We start from the raw sequence: 19,340 nt of genomic DNA on the forward strand, positions 1-19,340 counted from the left end.
ACGAGCAATGTGTGTGTGTGTGTGTGTGTATATTTGTGTGTGTTGGGGGGGGAAACAACATGACAACAAATGATTGCACGGTTTGCTGGAATGGAGATTCTTTCCTCAGTGTCCATGGCCGCAGGTGGACTTGATTGACATTTCAACGATAAAGAGGATTGGAGCACCTTTCTTCATCACCTTCAATACTTTAAACTCTTACAACGACCATAAACACACTCCATGGGGCACACCGGCCAATACATATACATATGTTAAATTGTTATGAATTACTCTTTGTACTTTGTACTCAGGTGATCAAATTAAACATACGTTTTGGTAAGGTTTACCAAATTATTATCAATTATTAAATGTATTACATATTTTAACAATCACATTTTCTACTTTTGCCACCTTTCTTCATTTTTGGTACTTTTTGATTAATTAAATTCCTAGTAAAAATCTGGTCAAAAAAATTAAACATTAATTGTGTCATTTCTTTAAATGTATTATATAATGATTTATTAAACGTATAACAAAATATATAATGGTAGCATTTATTGAAAAAAATGAAATATTATGTATATATTATATATTATATTATATATAATATATATTAATATATTACTATTTATTATGCATTACATAGTATACATAAAAATCTGCCTTATTTATTTGTATTTTTGTGCTTTATTAGTAAAATGTGTCCAATAGAAACAGATATTAAATTTACTTAATTTTTTTCTTTTGACAAATGTTTTTTTTAAATATTACATTAATAAGAAAATATATTTTATATATTATATATATTATATTTCATTCAGTTTTGTATTCTATGTATTGTCATTCTTGCTATTATTATAAATAATAATACATTATTAAATATTTCCAAATAAAAATAGTTATTGGAATTTAGCAAATAAAATTTAAATATTACATGTGTTTAATATTAATCATATTTAAAAAATTAACCGCTGTCATCATTGTATAATATTTTTTGAAATGCACTTAAGAAAATTATGAAATTGAAATGTATTTTTTAAATTACTGCCTTCATTTTTGTTCTGGGTTTTATTTACAAATAAATAAATATTTAAAAAAACAAATTTTATAATTTGTTATTCTTATTTTGTATGTTGTCATTATTATTAAATATTATTATGTTTATTTTAGTGCAGTTTTTCAAATAAAAACATACAATTTAGGTTTTTTAAGTACCTTTTAAAAATATATATAACTATAACTGTATAAACAAATACTACCTTTATTTTTGTAATAATTTTTTAATGTGTTTTATTATGACTAAATCTATTTTTGGATGTATTACTGTATTCATAAAATATTTTTTTTCCAAATTACGTATTTGATTTAGTGTTTGTTGTCGGTAATGGCAAACAGTAGAACTCCATCATACTGACAAAACCTTTGGTTGTCATTTGATTACATGACATGGTGACAAGATTGGAGACAGCCGTCAATTAAGCCTTTCCATTGGACCGTTGTAGCATGTGTACCTAATAAAGTGGCCAGTAAGTACAAATCACATCACATTTCATAGAGTGGACAAAAGGGGACGGTCTCGAGAGAGCAGAGCAGTTTACAAGCAACCAGCAGGGGCCGCTGTTTCTACTGAACTGCTGTCATGGTTCCCATCCTCACTGATTGCACCAGCAGCCCCTGAGCAACATTCTCTCAGTATCATAAGCAGTAAGATAAATATAATATAATATAATATATATATATATATATATATAATATATATAATATAATGTCATATCAGCATGAGAATGGAAGCAGAGCTAAACAGTCTACGTGATGAAAACGTCTTTGCTCCACACAAACAGCAGAAGCGTTTCTCCACTGATGACGGACCCTCCTGACAGGTATCGATCGAGGCGGTTATTTAGCCGCCGCACTGGTGAAGAAGGTGGCGGGCCGGGACCGTTATTTACGAGGGCTTGTGTGACAAACAGTGGTGATCTACCGAGGCTGACCGCTGACCAATCAAGTGTACGCTCGCACATGGTAATTACTCTTAAAATATTACTTGAGATATAATAGGATTTATGATGCTTGACAGTGGAACTCCCCACAATATGCTGGACTTCAATTTGGACTTCAACCAACATTTTCTGGGAAAGTATACCTCACAAGTCAAAATGGTCACGCTTCACCATAAATAGTGCCTAACTTCTTTTTACACTTGCACACTATGTAGATTATACTGGTGACCGTTTGCAGGGATAAAGTGGACCACACCAAAATACAGACATTTTGGAGTTCAACCTGTATCTTCAAAAGTCGGCCAAAACTCGCAGTTCAAACATCACGTATCGTAGTAGTAGTAGTAGTAGTAGTAGTAGTAGTAGTGACCATCTTCTTCTTCTTCTTTCTCTTTGGGCTTTTCCCTTCAGGGTTCGCCACAGCAAATCAATCTCCTCCATCCAACCCTGTCTCTCTCACACCAACTACCCTCATGTCCTCCTTCATTACATCCATAAACCTCCTCTTTGGTCTTCCTCTACGCCTCCTACCTGGCAGCATCCTTCTACCAATATATTCACTATCTCTCCTCTGGACATGTCCCAACCATCTCAGTCTGGTCTCTGACTTTATATCCAAGGTCTCTAACATGCAATGTCCCTCTGATGTACTCCTTCCTGATCCTATCCATCCTGGTCACTCCCAATGAGAAATATATTATTATTATTACGTCGTAACAACATTTATAATGGTGACAGTTTGTCTCCCCCAAAACAGTACATTTTCTGAGGGATGAAAATGCCGCCAAAGTCAAACAAAACTTGGAGTTCAAACATCATGCTGAAGGCAATGTGCAGTAGTGGCGAGCATCTAAGAAATATAAAAGCATTTTTTGCTTCTAATTTGGCTTTTTGCGGCTTCCAATGACAGAGGGAAAGTCATTTTCAGGTTTTCAATATAGTGCCTCACTTCTTTTTCCACTTGCACGTGGTTATTAGTATCATGCAAATGTGACTTGAAACACATCATTTATAGCTTTGCAGTGGAACATCCCAAAATACGTACAATTGGCAGTTCAACCGGAATTTTCAGGAAAAAATATACAACAAAAGTTCAACTTTTTTTTAACACTTGTATGGTTAAAAAATTAGGAGTTAAATTTGCCTTTTCTATATACAATACAAAGTCAGACCATATTGTCCCACGTCAACTCAAGTAAGGTAAGATGTCCAAGCAATCTCAGCAGGTCAAACGTAACCGTGGTTACCAACCGGGGCAGTGCGAGACGGCGGAGAAATGTCAGACGGCCATGTTTGACATCTGCAAACATGGCTGACCTTCTGGGGGACATTAACCGCTTGCCGGGATTGAGTGTTTGGAAAATAATCCGTGCCGCCGCTGCAGTCAAACGTCAGTCAAGATCAGCAAAAACACGAGTCATCATCCAGCTTAGCTTCCTTTCCATTTCGGGAATAGGCGGGGGGGATTCATGGAAATTGGTTGTTAAGCATAAAAAATCTGCTCATTTATTTTACAGCCCAATAAAAAGCAAACACTGGAGGATTTGGGGGTACTTTTATATTTTATGTGAGTGAGTGACTAACACACCGAGGCTTGGGCTGACGTGTGTGTGTGTGCGTGTGTGTGTTAGCTAATTAGAACAAGACGACTTCATGCTGAACTTGTCACGACACTGACCTTCTATGAATACGCGCTGACGCCTTCAATGCAGAAAAGACCCCCCCCCCCCCCACTGAGAGGATGCCGCCAATCACTAATCAGCCAATGGGGGCGCCTCCTTGTCAATAGGAAGCCACTAAGTCGCTCTTCAGTCGTCACATTTTCCACCATTGATGAGGGTCACCAACCGGTCACGACACCGAGTCAAACATCGACTATAATTGCGACTTTTTTTAGAGGCTTTTAATATCCAGTTATTGGTGTAACTTCAACAATAATGTAGAGTGCATGAGAAAACAAAACAGCAAATAAAAGCATATAAAATACCGTAGTGGCGGCACGGCGGTCTGGTGGTTAGTGCGCAGACCTCACAGCTAGGAGACCAGGGTTCGGTCCCCGCCCTCGGCCATCTCTGTGTGGAGTTTGCATGTTCTCCCCGTGCATGCGTGGGTTTTCTCCGGGTACTCCGGTTTCCTCCCACATTCCAAAAACAAGCTAGGTTAATTGGCCACTCCAAATTGTCCATAGGTATGAATGCGAGTGTGAATGGTTGTTTGTCTATATGTGCCCTGTGATTGGCTGGCGACCAGTCCAGGGTGTACCCCGCCTCTCGCCCGAAGACAGCTGGGATAGGCTCCAGCACCCCCCGCGACCCTCGTGAGGAAAAAGCGGTAGAAAATGAATGAATGAATGAAAATACCGTAGTACAGTGGTTCCCAAAGTGGGGTATGAGTACCCCCAAGGGTATGTCAACTGCCATAGGGGTACGTGAGTGCGCTTGAACGCCTCACAGTATGAGCAGACCACACAGAGACAGAGCGAAATTGTTCCTTGCTCTGTGTGCGTCATATCAATAAATAAGTAATTTTGAATGATGACTTTGTACATTAAGTGTTTCATCTTGAAGATTTCCTTTATATTGACCTTCCTATTAATAATTACTGTGAGTAGTTCTCAAGCCTGTCTTGTATGTTACACACTAAACCGATTGAAATTACGTTTCTAAACCAATTTGTTTATGGGAGTGCGTCAAACACCTGAGAACCGCCTGTCCAGAACAACACAGCAGCAACAGAACCAGAAGCTCAGTCAGCATTAATAGTACTTGTAGGAGCTATTTATTGGTGTGTTCCAAGGTTTCTGATATTTGTTGATTTATTTTTTGTTGTTGTTGTTTTGTTTGGATTACTTGATAATATTTTCTTGTTAGTTATTTATTTATTTGTTTATCTATAATATTTTGTTGGGGTTAATTAGTAGTTAATTTCTGGGTTTATTTCATTGGATAACACCCTGGGCACCTGCAATATATTTAGGTAGGCAGTGCTCACAGGACCAGCATGCACCGGGGTGGGCCTATGGTTTTTGTACCAGCGCAAGAGAGGTAACAGGAAAAGGCCCTTGTTCCTTTTTTGTTTGTTTGCTTGCTTGGTAATAAAAGGAAAGAAGAAGAAACGGAACAAGATTGTTTGGACAATGACTCTTTTGCCTGCGTAAAACAAAACCCATGGTGCATCAGTGGCCTTTTGATTATAAGTTACCAGGGCTCGACAATAACGTTGTACCGATGGCCCGGGGCAAGTTAAAACAAAATTCGGGCAAGTAAATCCAATCATTAATATTCCCGTCGGGCAAGTGCACTTTAGCATGCCGTACTGCCAAGAGTTTTTTTTAAAGGGGTTCTTGTTGGGTGTTGGTAAAACACGGACTGCGTAATTCCGGTGGTAATTTGCAAGCCAATCCTTGCAAATCTTGAAATGGACCAATCAGAATCGTTTATTTAGACCGCGGTCCGTAATCCACAATCCGCGTTTTACCCACACCCGTTCTTGTTCGCGATCAACCAATCAGCGATTGTTTTACTAGGAAAACATCTATCATGGCGTCCCTGCCAACATCGTCTAATTCTTCAACAACTTCTGAAGGAAAACACCAAAAAGTGATGAACCAGTGCCTCCTAAACAAGTATTTTATTAGCGGCAGCAAATCAAACGATGGCAAAGGTGAGTGAATCACGTTGATGTGACAATTTGAAGTGGTCACAATGAAACACCACCCATTAGATCCAATACCAAGTGCTGATTTTGCACAAGCTACAAAACCTAGCGGTTTCATTTCTCTGTGTATTTTTCTCACCTTTGCTTCACAAATTATTCTTTGACCATTGAGCATTTTTTTCTGGATTAAAAACACTTTACTAGTACACAAATGTGTCAAATGTTTCATTGTGGTGCACAACTTATAAATATCACTGCTTACTACGACTACCATGTGTAAGGTAGCATGGCTTGCCATGTTAACATACATCTCCACAAATTTTCAGACATTCCTCCAAATACAATGCATTAGTACTATTATCTGATGAATTATCAGCATATATTGATATATGATATCATTATGGCAGTCTTTTCATTTTACATGGGGCAAGTTCGGGCAAGTAGTTCTCACCTTAAGGATTCCCCATGGGCAAGTCATTTTTGTTTTTAACGTAGAGCCCTGGTTACGTTTATTATTTTAGTGAAGGACAAATAGCCACTACAGTACTGATCATTCATTGTTTTTAAAAACTACATAAAGAGGTTGCCTACAGCCACATCTGTCAAGGTTAATGTTGTTTTTGTGTGACCCAAGTAAGTTATTTGCATTTGTAGACCACACACTATAGCGGACTCAGAACAGCCCTGAGATAGACACCCACAAAAGAAGTGTCAGGTGGAGCATTTACTAAAAAAAAACATCAGTGTGTTTTTTTCTACTGTTTTTACTTACTTTGAAAAGCATGACAATGAAACCAAACCTCCTTGGCAGAGGTAATGACTACCAACTAGAAGTAAGCTCCTCAGTGGAAGTAAAAGGGTTATATATATATAGACGGCACACTTGCACTAATTTGCTTTTATCTGGAATCAAAGGCAAACAAATCCGCTAAACGTCACCTTTTGTTTTGGTGAAGGCGGCGCCACACTGGGACTGCGGCGAGCTTTCAAGCAATATGTAGATGTTTGTTTTGAACAAACATAATTAGACTTATTTTCTACGTTGGAGCTCGTTTGTGTTTAGCAAAATACAGTCCTTGATGAGTCGCTCCCAGCGGAGTCCGGGCCCGCTTTGTATGTGCGAGCGGCACCGCCAGCCTTGAACGGGAGCAAACTCGGGGGCCTCGTACTTTCCAGAGATGCACTCGGATTAGAATAGTCGTCTCCATGGCATCGCTTTCCCCCTCGTTTTGTAGCCCAACCACAGCCTTTTGGAATTCTTCTCAGACACGGCATGTACTATAAAAAGGTCTGTTGTCAGGATTCCTACCACAATTCATTCACTCTGACAACCTTTTTCATTGCTAGGGCCCCAATTTTTACTTATCAAAAGGTGTTTCACTTGAACAGAACGTATATTTTAGGGGTTTTATTTCGAGGTTATGTACGACAACTTTCACAAAATATTCTTTACACCAGGGGTGCTCACACTTTTTCAGCATGCGAGCTACTTTTAAAATGACCGAGTCAAAATGATCTACCCACTACAAAAATGCAAAACATCTATTTATTTTCAAATGTATTGAGGATTATTTGTACGTACAATGTATGTTGATGTACCTTACATAACCAAATGAGCCAATATTGCAAAACACACATAATTAACTATTAACATTTTTTGTAATTACCTGAGTTTACTTTGATGACTTGCACTGAATTGAACCAGCCTGGGATGCATAGTCCGGACAGTAGCTGCTGATAGCCAGCCTCAAGCACACTTCCAAAGCACACTTCCAAATGTTTATCAGTCATGGATAATATCCGTATCACAATATCCGTATAATATTCCATATCCGTATGGAAGTGATATGTTTTTTGCCTTTTTACTTGGTCCAGTTTTTGCCTTTTTACTTGGTCCAGCTCCTTCACTCATTTTAGTGACCATAAACTTTAGCGAGGGCTTAAAATCTCGCAATTCGCCGACTAGCTTAGCACTTTGCATCGTTGTTTACGCATGAGCGGTGACCTAAAGGTCAAAATTCAGTTGTCATCTGACTGGTTGTCCTGTATGTCAATCAAGTAACGGGGATGGATGATAGGCTGACATCGTAAGTTCTGCTGCACTTAGAGACGTTGTTTGATTTGATTGGTCGCCCGAAGGGCAACATTCAGTTGTCATCTGAATGGCTGCCCTGTATGTCAATCAAGTGACGGCATTGATGCTGGGATGATATTTTTGTAATGTCACGCCGCGATCGACCAGCGATCGACCAGTACCACCTCCGCGATCGACCGGTAGCTCGCGATCGACTTAATGAGCACCCCTGCTTTACAGCTAACATTTTTGTGTTCATGATGTCTGTAAGTAGTATGTAAAGTATGACGCAGAATCTGATTGCATGCGTCAAAGAAAAGGAAAGTCAAAACAGACATCGTAAAATAACAATAGCAATATGTAATATGTTCATGATGTCGCCCGAGAGTGAGACAGACACTTCTGATGGCACTGCGTCCAAGAAAAGGAGATGAAAAATGAAGCAAAATCCTGACAGCAGGCCTCCACAAACTAGTTCCGTGTGCGAGGCGGAAGGATACATAGTTGCGTGTCACTACACTGGGGAAAGCCAACACCACTTTTCAGATGACATTTTTCTGTTCTTGATGTCTTCCAAGCGTGAAGCAGACTTCTGACGGCAATGGGTCAAAGAAAAGGAAAGTGAAAGCATCATAAAATGAAGGAATTGTCAGGAATTGTTTTAGTGTTACGACGTTTTGTGTTACAATGTTCTGTGGTTACATACGCACAACCATACATTTTTAATAATGTAGAAGAAAAAAAAATAGCTGTGCGGGAGGCGGAAGAATACCTAGTTGTGTGTCGCTAGATTAAAGGAAGACAACACCACTTTCATTCTTTGTAGTTGACTTTCCGTCAACTTATAGCATCTCCCAAGCGTGAGGCAGACTCTGCGGATGGCGGTGCATCGAAATTAGACTAGTAAAATGCAGGAATCGTTTTGTGTCACGATGTTCTATGGTTACATATCTACAAGCATATGTTTTTAATACGGTAGAAGAACAAGAGAAGTAGTTACTTGTCTTGTAGGAAAAGTACATAGAGTACATAAGCATCACTTATGTTACTTTTAGTCAACTTTTATCCCTCTGTGATGTCTCCCAAGGATGAGGCAGACTCTTCTGATAGCATCTCGTAAAAGAAAAGGAAAGTGAAAGTGAAAAGCCAAGTGAATTCAACATTACCCGCGTATACATGGACCCAAATATTCCAATTGCATTCAGTTTATTTGCTCAAACGGAAAGAATGTAACCTTTGTATACACCTCATTCAGAAAGAAAAGTGCCAATCCAAATGAATAAATAATCGGGTGGAATATTCCTTTCCCCAATCCGATTACGGTATCTTGTACCCGCTCAAACATAAAGTTGCCAGGGTGCGTTCTTCGTCATCGTGTTTTTCTTCTTCTGTTTTTTATTGGCGTTTGGCAAGCAGCTTTCGGTGTGCATTACCGCCATCTGTGGAACAGAATCTAAACCCTTCTATACTTTATTCACAAGTCCAGTTTTATTAAAAAAGAAAATATATATCTATATAAAACATGTCCCGAGTTTAATTATAAAATATTAGCAAGATTGAATTTGATCTTTTCCTGTTTAAATTTATCCCGGGTGCGTTCTTTCAGCGCATGCTCAGATATGACGTAACACGCAGATCCAGACGTTCTTCAGTTGTAAAAATGGAGGCGAGCAATCGTCACTAGAAGTTTGTTTTTGATCCAAACTAATTTCAAGACTGGACGACCAAAAAACACGCAATACGGAGTTATTCCAACAAGTGAAAGAAAAACTCAGGGAAGTCGGCATCACGTGATTTTGATGTTTATGTTTTACTGCACATGCCACATTGACTATTCTGTTTGATTATAGCGGTGCATGCAGACAAGAGATTGGAATATTCCTTTCCATGTATACTATTGTTTTCCGAAAGGTCATTCGGAAAGATTCCATTCAGAAAGAAAAAAACTCCTCATGTAAACGTGGCTAGTGTATCAAATCTCAACCGGAGCAAAGTTTGACGCTGGGAACACCAAGTGTAGGTATGATTGCAAGGTTTATAGTGTGTCTGTGTAAATATACTACCATGGTATATTGGTATGTACATGGTGGGTACGGCTTATATTCGGGTGTGCTCAATAGTCAGGAATTTGTTCCAAAAATGTTCAGAAAAGGGTAGAAATGCCAATCAACATTGGTCAAAACCGCTGAAAGGGTGGAACCATCATGAAGGATGAAGACGTTATCGTTGAACCTGCTCCTATGAAATGGACAGTGATAACTAAGCAACGGTGAGACTTCCTCCTTCCAATAATCCTGTCAGCTCCCTCCTGCCTTGTGACACCCCTTTAATTCTTCTATTTAATCTTTTAATGGCTGTTTATGTCATTCGTGTGCCCTGCATGCAGTGTAAGTGACACAGGAGTTCATTTATGTATAAGATCCTGTTTACACTGTCTGAAATTCCACTTCCACGGTTGCGAGGTTTAACACCCCGACACTTCCACTATGTTCTTCCACTTAACCCCTCACAAACTCTACACTTTTACGGCATCCCTGTGTGCAGAGAGGATTACGGTCTCAGCCCGAAGTGAGACGCGCTATCAAGTCAACTAATCTTTTTGTCTTTGCGTGCCACCCAAAACAAACAAGAAAGAAATCCAACGACAGAGCCGAGATAAATGCTTCGGAGCAGGAGCTGCCTTTTTCTGAGACAAATGGAATCCGATGGCGCCAAGCTCCCAACAGACGTGATCTTTCAAAAATTCATAAAGGTTAAAATAACAGTTTATTCTATGCATCTCAATGAAAGAGGAGAAGTACCCACTCCACTTGCATTACAGCACACGCACACAACAAAAACACACGTTCCTGCATGAATTAAAGTACCATCAAAAAGGCTGTGAGCAGATCAGAATTCAAAGACAACTTGTGTGAGACGTTTTTTTTTTTTTAGTGTTGCCACCACAGAAGGGCACTGACAATGCCTGAGACGAACAAGTGTGAAGATAACCCTAGAAACAGAAATGGACATTCCCATATAGTGATATAAGAACTGTAGTTTGGGTTCTCACCTTTGGTGGAATAGTTGGTCCAGACGTATAGGGGGTCAGGCTCTGTGGCACATCGGTGATGTAGGTCTTCTTAGGTCCTGGTGTTTGGTACGGTTGGGCCGGTTCGGCTCTCCTGAAGCCCTGGCCGCTTGCATGGTGGCCCGACGGGTACTGCTGCTCCTGATAGCCACCCTGAGTCATCGGGGAGAAGCCGGGCTGTGGCGGTCCGTAGGCGAAGTCTGGACCTTTGGGCTGGGCCGGCATGTACTGCACCTGGGTGGGGCTGCGTACCGGATGCTGCGAGCCAAAGTGCTGCCCGCCGGGAGCCTGATGCTGGGGGCTGGGCTGGGCCGACCTCACCTGGACGTTGAAGGTGGGCTGGCTGGGCGTGGAGGCGGTGGCGTAGGAAGCGGCGACCGGCTGGGGTGCCGCGTGGGGCGCCACGTGGCTTTGAAGCTTGGCCGGCAGAGTTGACGAGCCGCCCCCTCCAAGGGCCTGAGGTTTGGGGGTCGATTTCTTTGTGGCAGTCAAAGGTGGCTGAGTGGGGATGACCATGCGCTTGTAGCCGGTCACTGGAGCGCTGGGAGTGGACAGTGTGGAAGATCCACTGGGCTGGAAAACAGAAACAAGAATTTAATGGCTGTGTTCTGCCTAAAATGGTTGAAAACTAAAAAACATCCAAAGATATTGCGGCAAGCATCAGTTTGTTCAATCAACAGTACGCGCCCTGACGAGAAGGAGGCAGCAGACATCAACCAACAACACAAAATAAAAAGTTTGCTTTTACATGAAACATCAAAAGAGCCACCCTCTTATGCAGCCCGCTACTAATATTTAGCACAACCTGTTTGCTCTGGCTCATGAACGGTATAGCAGAGAAGAAGACGATGTAGCAGGAGGGATCCGTGTTGGCAACTTAGCGACTTTGTCACTATATTTACTGACTACTCCTCCCAACAAGTGGCAAGTACTGCTGTGGACCCCAACCACATTTTGCGAACACATCCTGGCCGAGTGTGCCTTTCAACAATTAAGAAAAGAGCTGTTAGCTCAGTGGTTAACTTCTTTTTACACTTTTTTGAGTAATTAAACAACTAGAGTGTGCTAGAGAGTTAAAATGTTACCTAAAACATTGCCCGTGTAGTAGTTAACTTCTTTTCCCGCTTGTTACAATGGTACCTAAAACACTGGCCACGTTGTGTTAACTTTGCTATACGCTTGTACGACAGTACTCCCCCTGTGCAGTCCTGTGGGCAGCATGGAGCACTGGGGGGAATAAATAAATAATTCCCACATTTTATTTTCTTCTTTATTTTATTCAAGCTACTGTGCCTCCGCATGTGTAAATGATGTATTAAAGCAGGGGTTCCAAAAGTGTGACCCGAGGAATATAATTTGGTAATGGTAATATTTCATTTGAACATGCATCAGATTACAATTGAGTGCATCCCATAATCAGTTCACAGTTCCACATGTCCAAAAGGAGTAGGAAGAAGCAAAGCTTATTAGATCCTACCCCTCCATCTGGTACTTTTACAATCAGTAACTGTTACATTTGTTCACTTCCTGCTTTCCTAATATAGTTTTTTGTTATTTATTTATATTTATTTATTTTATTTTTGTAACGTACCAAAGTACGTACTTCATCCTTGTATTTAGCAAACATCAACTGCATCAACAACATAGTCCTAGCATAGAAGTGTTTCAAATGTAGTTCTTCCCTGAGATCATATTTCTTCTCTCTTGTAGAGAAGTATTGGATGACATTTTTAGGGAATTGGTTATTTTTAGCCTTATGCATTATTTTAGCTGTTTGAAGATTAACTATATCAGCAAGTTTAAGTATTTGTGATTTTGAAATAAGGAGTTAGTATGTTCTCTGTAGGCGCAACAAAAAAAAAACAGCAATAATATTACAAGAATAAAGTCAAAATATTAATTAATTCACTACCAAAGACATATTTATTCTGAAGTAGTTGAAAAATTAAAAAGCAGAAATGATAAAAACAGATGCAATTTTCCCAAAAAAGTTATATGCAACAATATGCTAATTTACAAGAGTAAATTAAGTAAGCTAAAATACAAAATGAATTGAAAATGGAAAACAGTCCTTTAGTAGTATGGAGATGAAAAATATATTCTTGGTGTCATTATTAAGTGAAACAAAACATTTATTTAATTAGGTTAGGCAATAAAGTCAAATATCAAAGTGGTGCTTGCATCCTTTCATTTTTGACCATGTGACCCTCGCTGGGAAAATATTGTGAGGTATCATCACACAAGTGAGTCAGCCCGCCGTCCGGGAGGTGGGGGGGTGGGGGGGGGGGGGGGGGTGATTGGTTTGGAAACAGCACATGACACTTGTGCTGACTCCAGCTGCTCAGTCGGGAAAAACGTTAAATCACGGAGATTTGCGACGCTCCGTGTTCCTGGGAAGCGTCGAGCGGAGCAGCACAAGCCTCTGCAAGCTCTGGCGGCTGTGTCCGTCGCACAGGAGGAGTCGGGGGTAGATAACATTTCAATCAGATGTCAGGGGCTTGTGCCCCGAGTCGTGTCAGTCATAATTGTTTTTCCACCAGCGCCACGTATCGGTGTCAGACATGCAGCCAGTCTAAAAAGGGTCTATCATTAACCTTGGATGGCCTTATTAGGTTAGCGCCTAAAGCCACAAAAAAAAAAAAAAAAAAAACTGAGTCAATTACAAAACTTGCAGCACAAGGAGAACAAAGACGTGTAGTCTTTAAGGCCTCTGGAACTTCACTTGACGAGACGTCTTCTAAAGGACGGCGATGGTTTCAACGTGTGTATTGTTTGCCACCTTAGCCAATGTCATAAACAACATTCGCCGACTCTTTTTAGGGAGCCAAGCTAAAAGAACCGACTCTTCTTATAATTTGACTCTTCTTTCTTCTGAATGAACCACAGCTCCCCGGTGCCGGCATCACTCATGCATCACTAGTCTAGACCGGCTGGTGTTTCTTAGCCATTTAGACAAGGGTTAGTACGTGCGATCATGCTAGGTGTTGCTACAGCATTTCATACCTGCGTCAGCTTGTTTGGCCGTGGAATGTGAGTGCGGTATTGCAGCAATTCACATTTTATTTCTCCCGGAATGGCAGCTTTCTACTTTTCTATAGTGTTAGAAATGGCTGCAGGAATGTGATAGTGGATTCCCTTTTGGTAGATACTGTACAGCAGGGGTGCTCATTAAGTCGATCGCGAGCTACCGGTCGATCGCGGAGGTGGTACTGGTCGATCGCTGGTCGATCGCGGCGTGACATTAAAAAAATATCATCCCAGCATCAATGCCGTCACTTGATTGATATACAGGGCAGCCATTCAGATGACAACTGAATGTTGCCCTTCGGGCGACCAATCAAATCAAACAACGTCTCTAAGTGCAGCAGAACTTACGAACTTACAGCCTGTCATCCATCCCCGTTACTTGATTGACATACAGGACAACCAGTCAGATGACAACTGAATTTTGACCTTTAGGTCACCGCTCATGCGTAAACAACGATGCAAAGTGCTAAGCTAGTCGGCGAATTGCGAGATTTTAAAGCCCTCGCTAAAGTTTATGGTCACTAAAATGAGTGAAGGAGCTGGACCAAGTAAAAAGGCAAAAACTGGACCAAGTAAAAAGGCAAAAAACATATCACTTCCATACGGATATGGAATATTATACGGATATTATGATACGGATATTATCCATGACTGATAAACATTTGGAAGTGTGCTTGAGGCTGGCTATCAGCAGCTACTGTCCGGACTATGCATCCCTGGCTGGTTCAATTCAGTGCAAGTCATCAAAGTAAACTCAGGTAATTACAAAAAATGTTAATAGTTAATTATGTGTGTTTTGCAATATTGGCTCATTTGGTTATGTAAGGTACATCAACATACATTGTACGTACAAATAATCCTCAATACATTTGAAAATAAATAGATGTTTTGCATTTTTGTAGTGGGTAGATCATTTTGACTCGGTCATTTTAAAAGTAGCTTGCATGCTGAAAAAGTGTGAGCACCCCTGCTGTACAGGCATCAACTTTTCCTATGAAGAACCATTACAAGCGCCAGAAAACATTACAGGCTTTCACTCGGATTTTTGTCTCACTGATTAGCCCTGATGCTTCCTTAAAAAAAAAAAAAAAAAAAGTGTCTGTGCATATGTATGCGCTGAATTCTCCACTGTGCCCTTTAGGAAGAGAAATTACTTAATTTAAATGTTTCATGCCTTTTAAATACTGCAGATTATTAATTTATCTTAAAGGCCTCAGAACCTACAGTAGCATTTAGTTAGCACATCACTGGAAATGCAAATTTGCCCTCACCAAATCATTACCGTCATGGTGGAAATTAGTGTGTGTTGGGGTGGGGGTGTCCAGTCCGAGGCTAATGAAACTAATCTAATCTGTCTGCAGAGTGGAAGACATTTTTATTTTAGCACATTTTAAAACACACAGATCACACAATATTCCCTCTTATTAAAAAAAAAAAAGCACTTCAAGTGTCGCCACAAAGCCCTTTTGAGACTTTACATAGCGTGTAACACATCCTTTCTTCTTCTTAACACCCTGAAAAAACACAATATGTCCTCCCTTCTGCCTCGGAGTGTTTCTAAACCAAGTATTGCACACGTTTTCTTCCCAACCCCGACATTTTTTCGACACCAAAACAACTCCAGCAAACTTCAGCAAATGCTGGATGTTTTGCTTTTTCTTTGGCTTTTGGGTGACTCCATGCCACAGAAGGGTGCCAGTGATGGTAATGAGGACAAATAATACGATAACCAAAAAAACAGGAACCCCAACAGTACAGTAATCCCTCGTTTATTTGTTCCAGACCCAACTGCGATAAGTGAATTTGATGCCTTACTTAGAAATGGAACATTTTTGTAATTAGAGCATAGAAAGCTTGTTTACAACCTTCTAAATATGCTTTATTAGAGCCCTCTAGACATGAAATAACACCCCTATAGTCACCTTTACACTACATATACTGTATAATATAATAAGAAGAAAAATGACATTAAAAAGACTAATTTTCCTGTGTGTTGCTGTAAATGTGTTTGGGTGGCATGCACAAAAAGCGACGCAAATTAGGGATTATTAGATAAATTAAATTGTTGTGAGATTATTCAAACCCGCAATTAAAGCCTGTTGTTTCTGCCGTCAAGTCTGATGCTTGCGTGTCTCACCCAACAATACTGTAACATTACTGCCATGTAGTGTGACCAATGTAGAATACTACATACTGTATCATCACATCGGAATGCCTTATATTTTGCTTCATTTTGCCATTTTTTGTGCTTGAAAATGCTTAATTTAAATAAAAAAAAAAAACACAAGTCCCGTGTGAAATGCCATTGACAGATAAAAATATTTTTCTCTTGCTGGGAATCACCAAATACAATAACTTGTCTTTGCCTGAGCTTGTTTTTCATAAACACAGTTGCAGAGGTTACCTGGCTTACAGCCACACCCATATAAGGAAGTCCGCTCCTCTGTGACATCACAAAGGGGCACTTTTACCACGCCTTCTGAAAACGAGCATTTTGAGCCATCCCAAACCTTTTTCAGTACTCACTTTTAAATGTGCAAACCTCATTATCTGAAACTTTGGCATTGTTTAACACGAGAATAAAACATTCTAACTATTAATTGATAGCTGTAGCCAATGTTGAAGAAGAGGAATTCACACTGCTCCATTTGTCAGATTAATTGTGTAATTATCGATGAACATTTCCAAGCGGTTGACATTGTTAATGACTAAACTTGAGCTGGAGCAGTGGACATCCTGATGACTGGTACTTGCTAAAGGAGCACATTAGTGATCAGAGAGGTTGAACGCGATAATAGAGCGTGATTCATCGTGTACGTGTCAGTAATGTTGCTTTGAGTCGTGATGACATAGCCTCCGTGCACACAGTCTGTTGCTCAGCCGCCATCACGTGTGCACGCACGCACACACACACACACACACACACACACACACACAAAACATGCACTTTGCCCAAAGTTTTCCCTCAGCCCTTCACTAAAGTTAACCCTCAGCCTCCGCTCTAATTCGGAGCGACTTTGCAAACAACTTCAGCGTGAAATTTCACAGAGACTCTCAAGAAAGCCTTTTGACACATTAGAAAAGATTAGGAGCGACTATACCAGCCTTGGGGGGCTCCGCTAAAACTGTTAACTTTGCATTTCAAATCACAAGGGTGGAGGATTTTTTTTTTTTTTTTTTTTTGGGAAACAAGCTTTAGGAAAACCCCCAAAGTGAGAAAGAAGAGGCTCTGCATCTTTTTAGATTCATCTAAGACCTTAAAAAAAAAAAGGTTTTTGACGTGCAACTCAACACAATGCGGAGGCTTTGCACTCTTGGCTCGTCCGTCCATTTAAGCATCAGGACTCAAACAACTGAAAGAAGTCCAACACTTTTGTATGAGTCTTGTTAAAACAATCCCTGTTCAATGCGTACTGTACCTGCAAATCTAGCCTGAACACTGTAACGTGCATGCCATGTTGCTTTGTATGCATCACTATATTACAGGTGTCCAAACGTTTTCCATATAGATCAAAAGTTTTAGAACATTCAAAATTTCACTCAAATGTAGGAAAAAAAAGTTTTAAGATGGTCTTCCATTTTTAGTTCCCCCTTTTCTTGCCAAATTTGTAGAAACAAATGACTCTCCAGTACAATGCACCAGGGTATTGCACCACAGTGTATGTATTCTGAACACTGTTTTGATGGAACCAGAAGAAGGAGTAAGTCCCCCAGAACTCGGAACACCAGTTGCACAAACTGCCAAGGCTTTCTGCAGGACAGCTTTAAATTGTTGACCCATTTTTTTGTATCATTCTGAAATACACATCTTTCAGTTTGGGGTAACTTTGGCTGTTTATAAACCTCTGGTACATGGTACCTCTGGTACCTTTGTAGCATTTCTAGCTATTCACCCAATTTCAAATGTGAATGTCACTAAATAACTGGGGAAATTGGTGTGTTCTGAAACTGCATCGAAGGCCATTATTTCTAATAATTATTTGTATTTGTAGGGCGGCACGGTGGTCTAGTGGTTAGCGTGCAGACCTCACAGCTAGGAGAACCAGGGTTCAATTCCACCCTCGGCCATCTCTGTGTGGAGTTTGCATGTTCTCCCCGTGCATGCGTGGGTTTTCTCCGGGTACTCCGGTTTCCTCCCACATTCCAAAAACATGCTAGGTTAATTGGCCACTCCAAATTGTCCATAGGTATGAATGTGAGTGTGAATGGTTGTTTGTCTATATGTGCCCTGTGATTGGCTGGCGACCAGTCCAGGGTGTACCCCGCCTCTCGCCCGAAGACAGCTGGGATAGGCTCCAGCGACCCTCGTGAGGAAAAAGTGGTAGAAAATGAATGAATTTGTATTTGCATTTTATTATTAAATTGTCCATATTATCATTTGTGTTGTTTTTTTGGTTATTCCCAAAAATTGCAACTTTATTTTATTGTCTTGTCTTGTTACGACATTTAATACATGACATTATTTAAAATATTTAAAAATAAAAATAATTATTTAAAATGTATTATTATTATTATTTTAAAAATAAAAATTGTCTTTTTGACCTGCATTATTTTCAGGCTTTCGCACACCACATAAAATGATATGGCAGCCTTGAGTTTGAGACCAGCTAAGCTAATCTAACAACAAAAATAAACATTTCGGGAAAAAATGGAGGAAAGAAAGTAGCTGTACTGACTTATTCAGTTATATAATGGTCAAAACTATGGCGCATGATGCAACAGCTTCATAGAGAATAGGATGTATTATTACTCACTGATGCAACATCGAGTGTTGTTGTTAGCTATTGTGGAAAAAGTTCATTTTCTCATTTTTTCAGGGTCTTACAGCATACTGTAATGGCACGCACCTGTGCCCCCCACCCCCGCCGCTCCACCCAGCAGCTTACAGTTCCACAATGTCATCGATGGGAAAAGGTGGAGGAGACGTGTAATTTGCGATGACAGCGGTGGACAGCCAGCCTCTTAGCGTTGTCAAGAGGTAGGTTAGTGTCATTGCTTGGGTGTGTTTATCAAAGACAAAGGGGGTGATAGCGTGCACGTTATTTGACTAACAAACTTTGACGGAACACATTGAGCGCCCCCCCACCCCCCGAGGCACGCTCTTGTCCCCGCAGTGGGGCCGCCCCTGTCAAAACTCAGAACCTGCTGCCGGATCGACCTTAAGGTCAACGAGTGCCGGCGGCGCTGTGGCAGCGTCTGTGCGCCGCGCAGCAAAGCTTAAACAATCAAGAGGGACGAGCGGTAGCGTTTAAGTCAAAGTTACACCAGCCGGCCGCTTCCTGGTGCTTGTGTTAAAAAATAGAGGAGCTTTCCGCTGTTTTGCCCTTTCAACAAGAGGCTGCGTGATGCACTGTCATCACACCCGTAACTCTAACAGAAGGGGGGGACAACACAATTAGAGAAGGTGATAGATGGTGTGGGAGGAAAGGCTTTTATATGACTTGGACTATATGACGTTGGACTATCAAGGACAGTAATTTCAGATCTTCATATATGCTGCCTCTTTCCACCAGAGGGAGCCAGAGGAGCC

General features: G+C 40.6%; 1 protein-coding gene across 2 annotated transcripts in view; it reads right to left on the reverse strand.

Annotated features, from left to right (window-relative positions):
• The window catches only part of lpp (LIM domain containing preferred translocation partner in lipoma), a 150,789-nt gene that overhangs the window by 51,514 nt on the left and 79,935 nt on the right, over nucleotides 1–19,340 (reverse strand). For both annotated transcript variants that reach the window (XM_058072881.1, XM_058072880.1), the window contains exon 6: nucleotides 10,766–11,356. In XM_058072881.1, coding sequence (XP_057928864.1) covers nucleotides 10,766–11,356 — 591 coding nt within the window. The remainder of the gene's footprint in view (nucleotides 1–10,765; nucleotides 11,357–19,340) is intronic.

Source organism: Doryrhamphus excisus, chromosome 5, assembly GCF_030265055.1.
Source record: "Doryrhamphus excisus isolate RoL2022-K1 chromosome 5, RoL_Dexc_1.0, whole genome shotgun sequence".
Lineage (NCBI taxonomy): Eukaryota > Metazoa > Chordata > Actinopteri > Syngnathiformes > Syngnathidae > Doryrhamphus > Doryrhamphus excisus.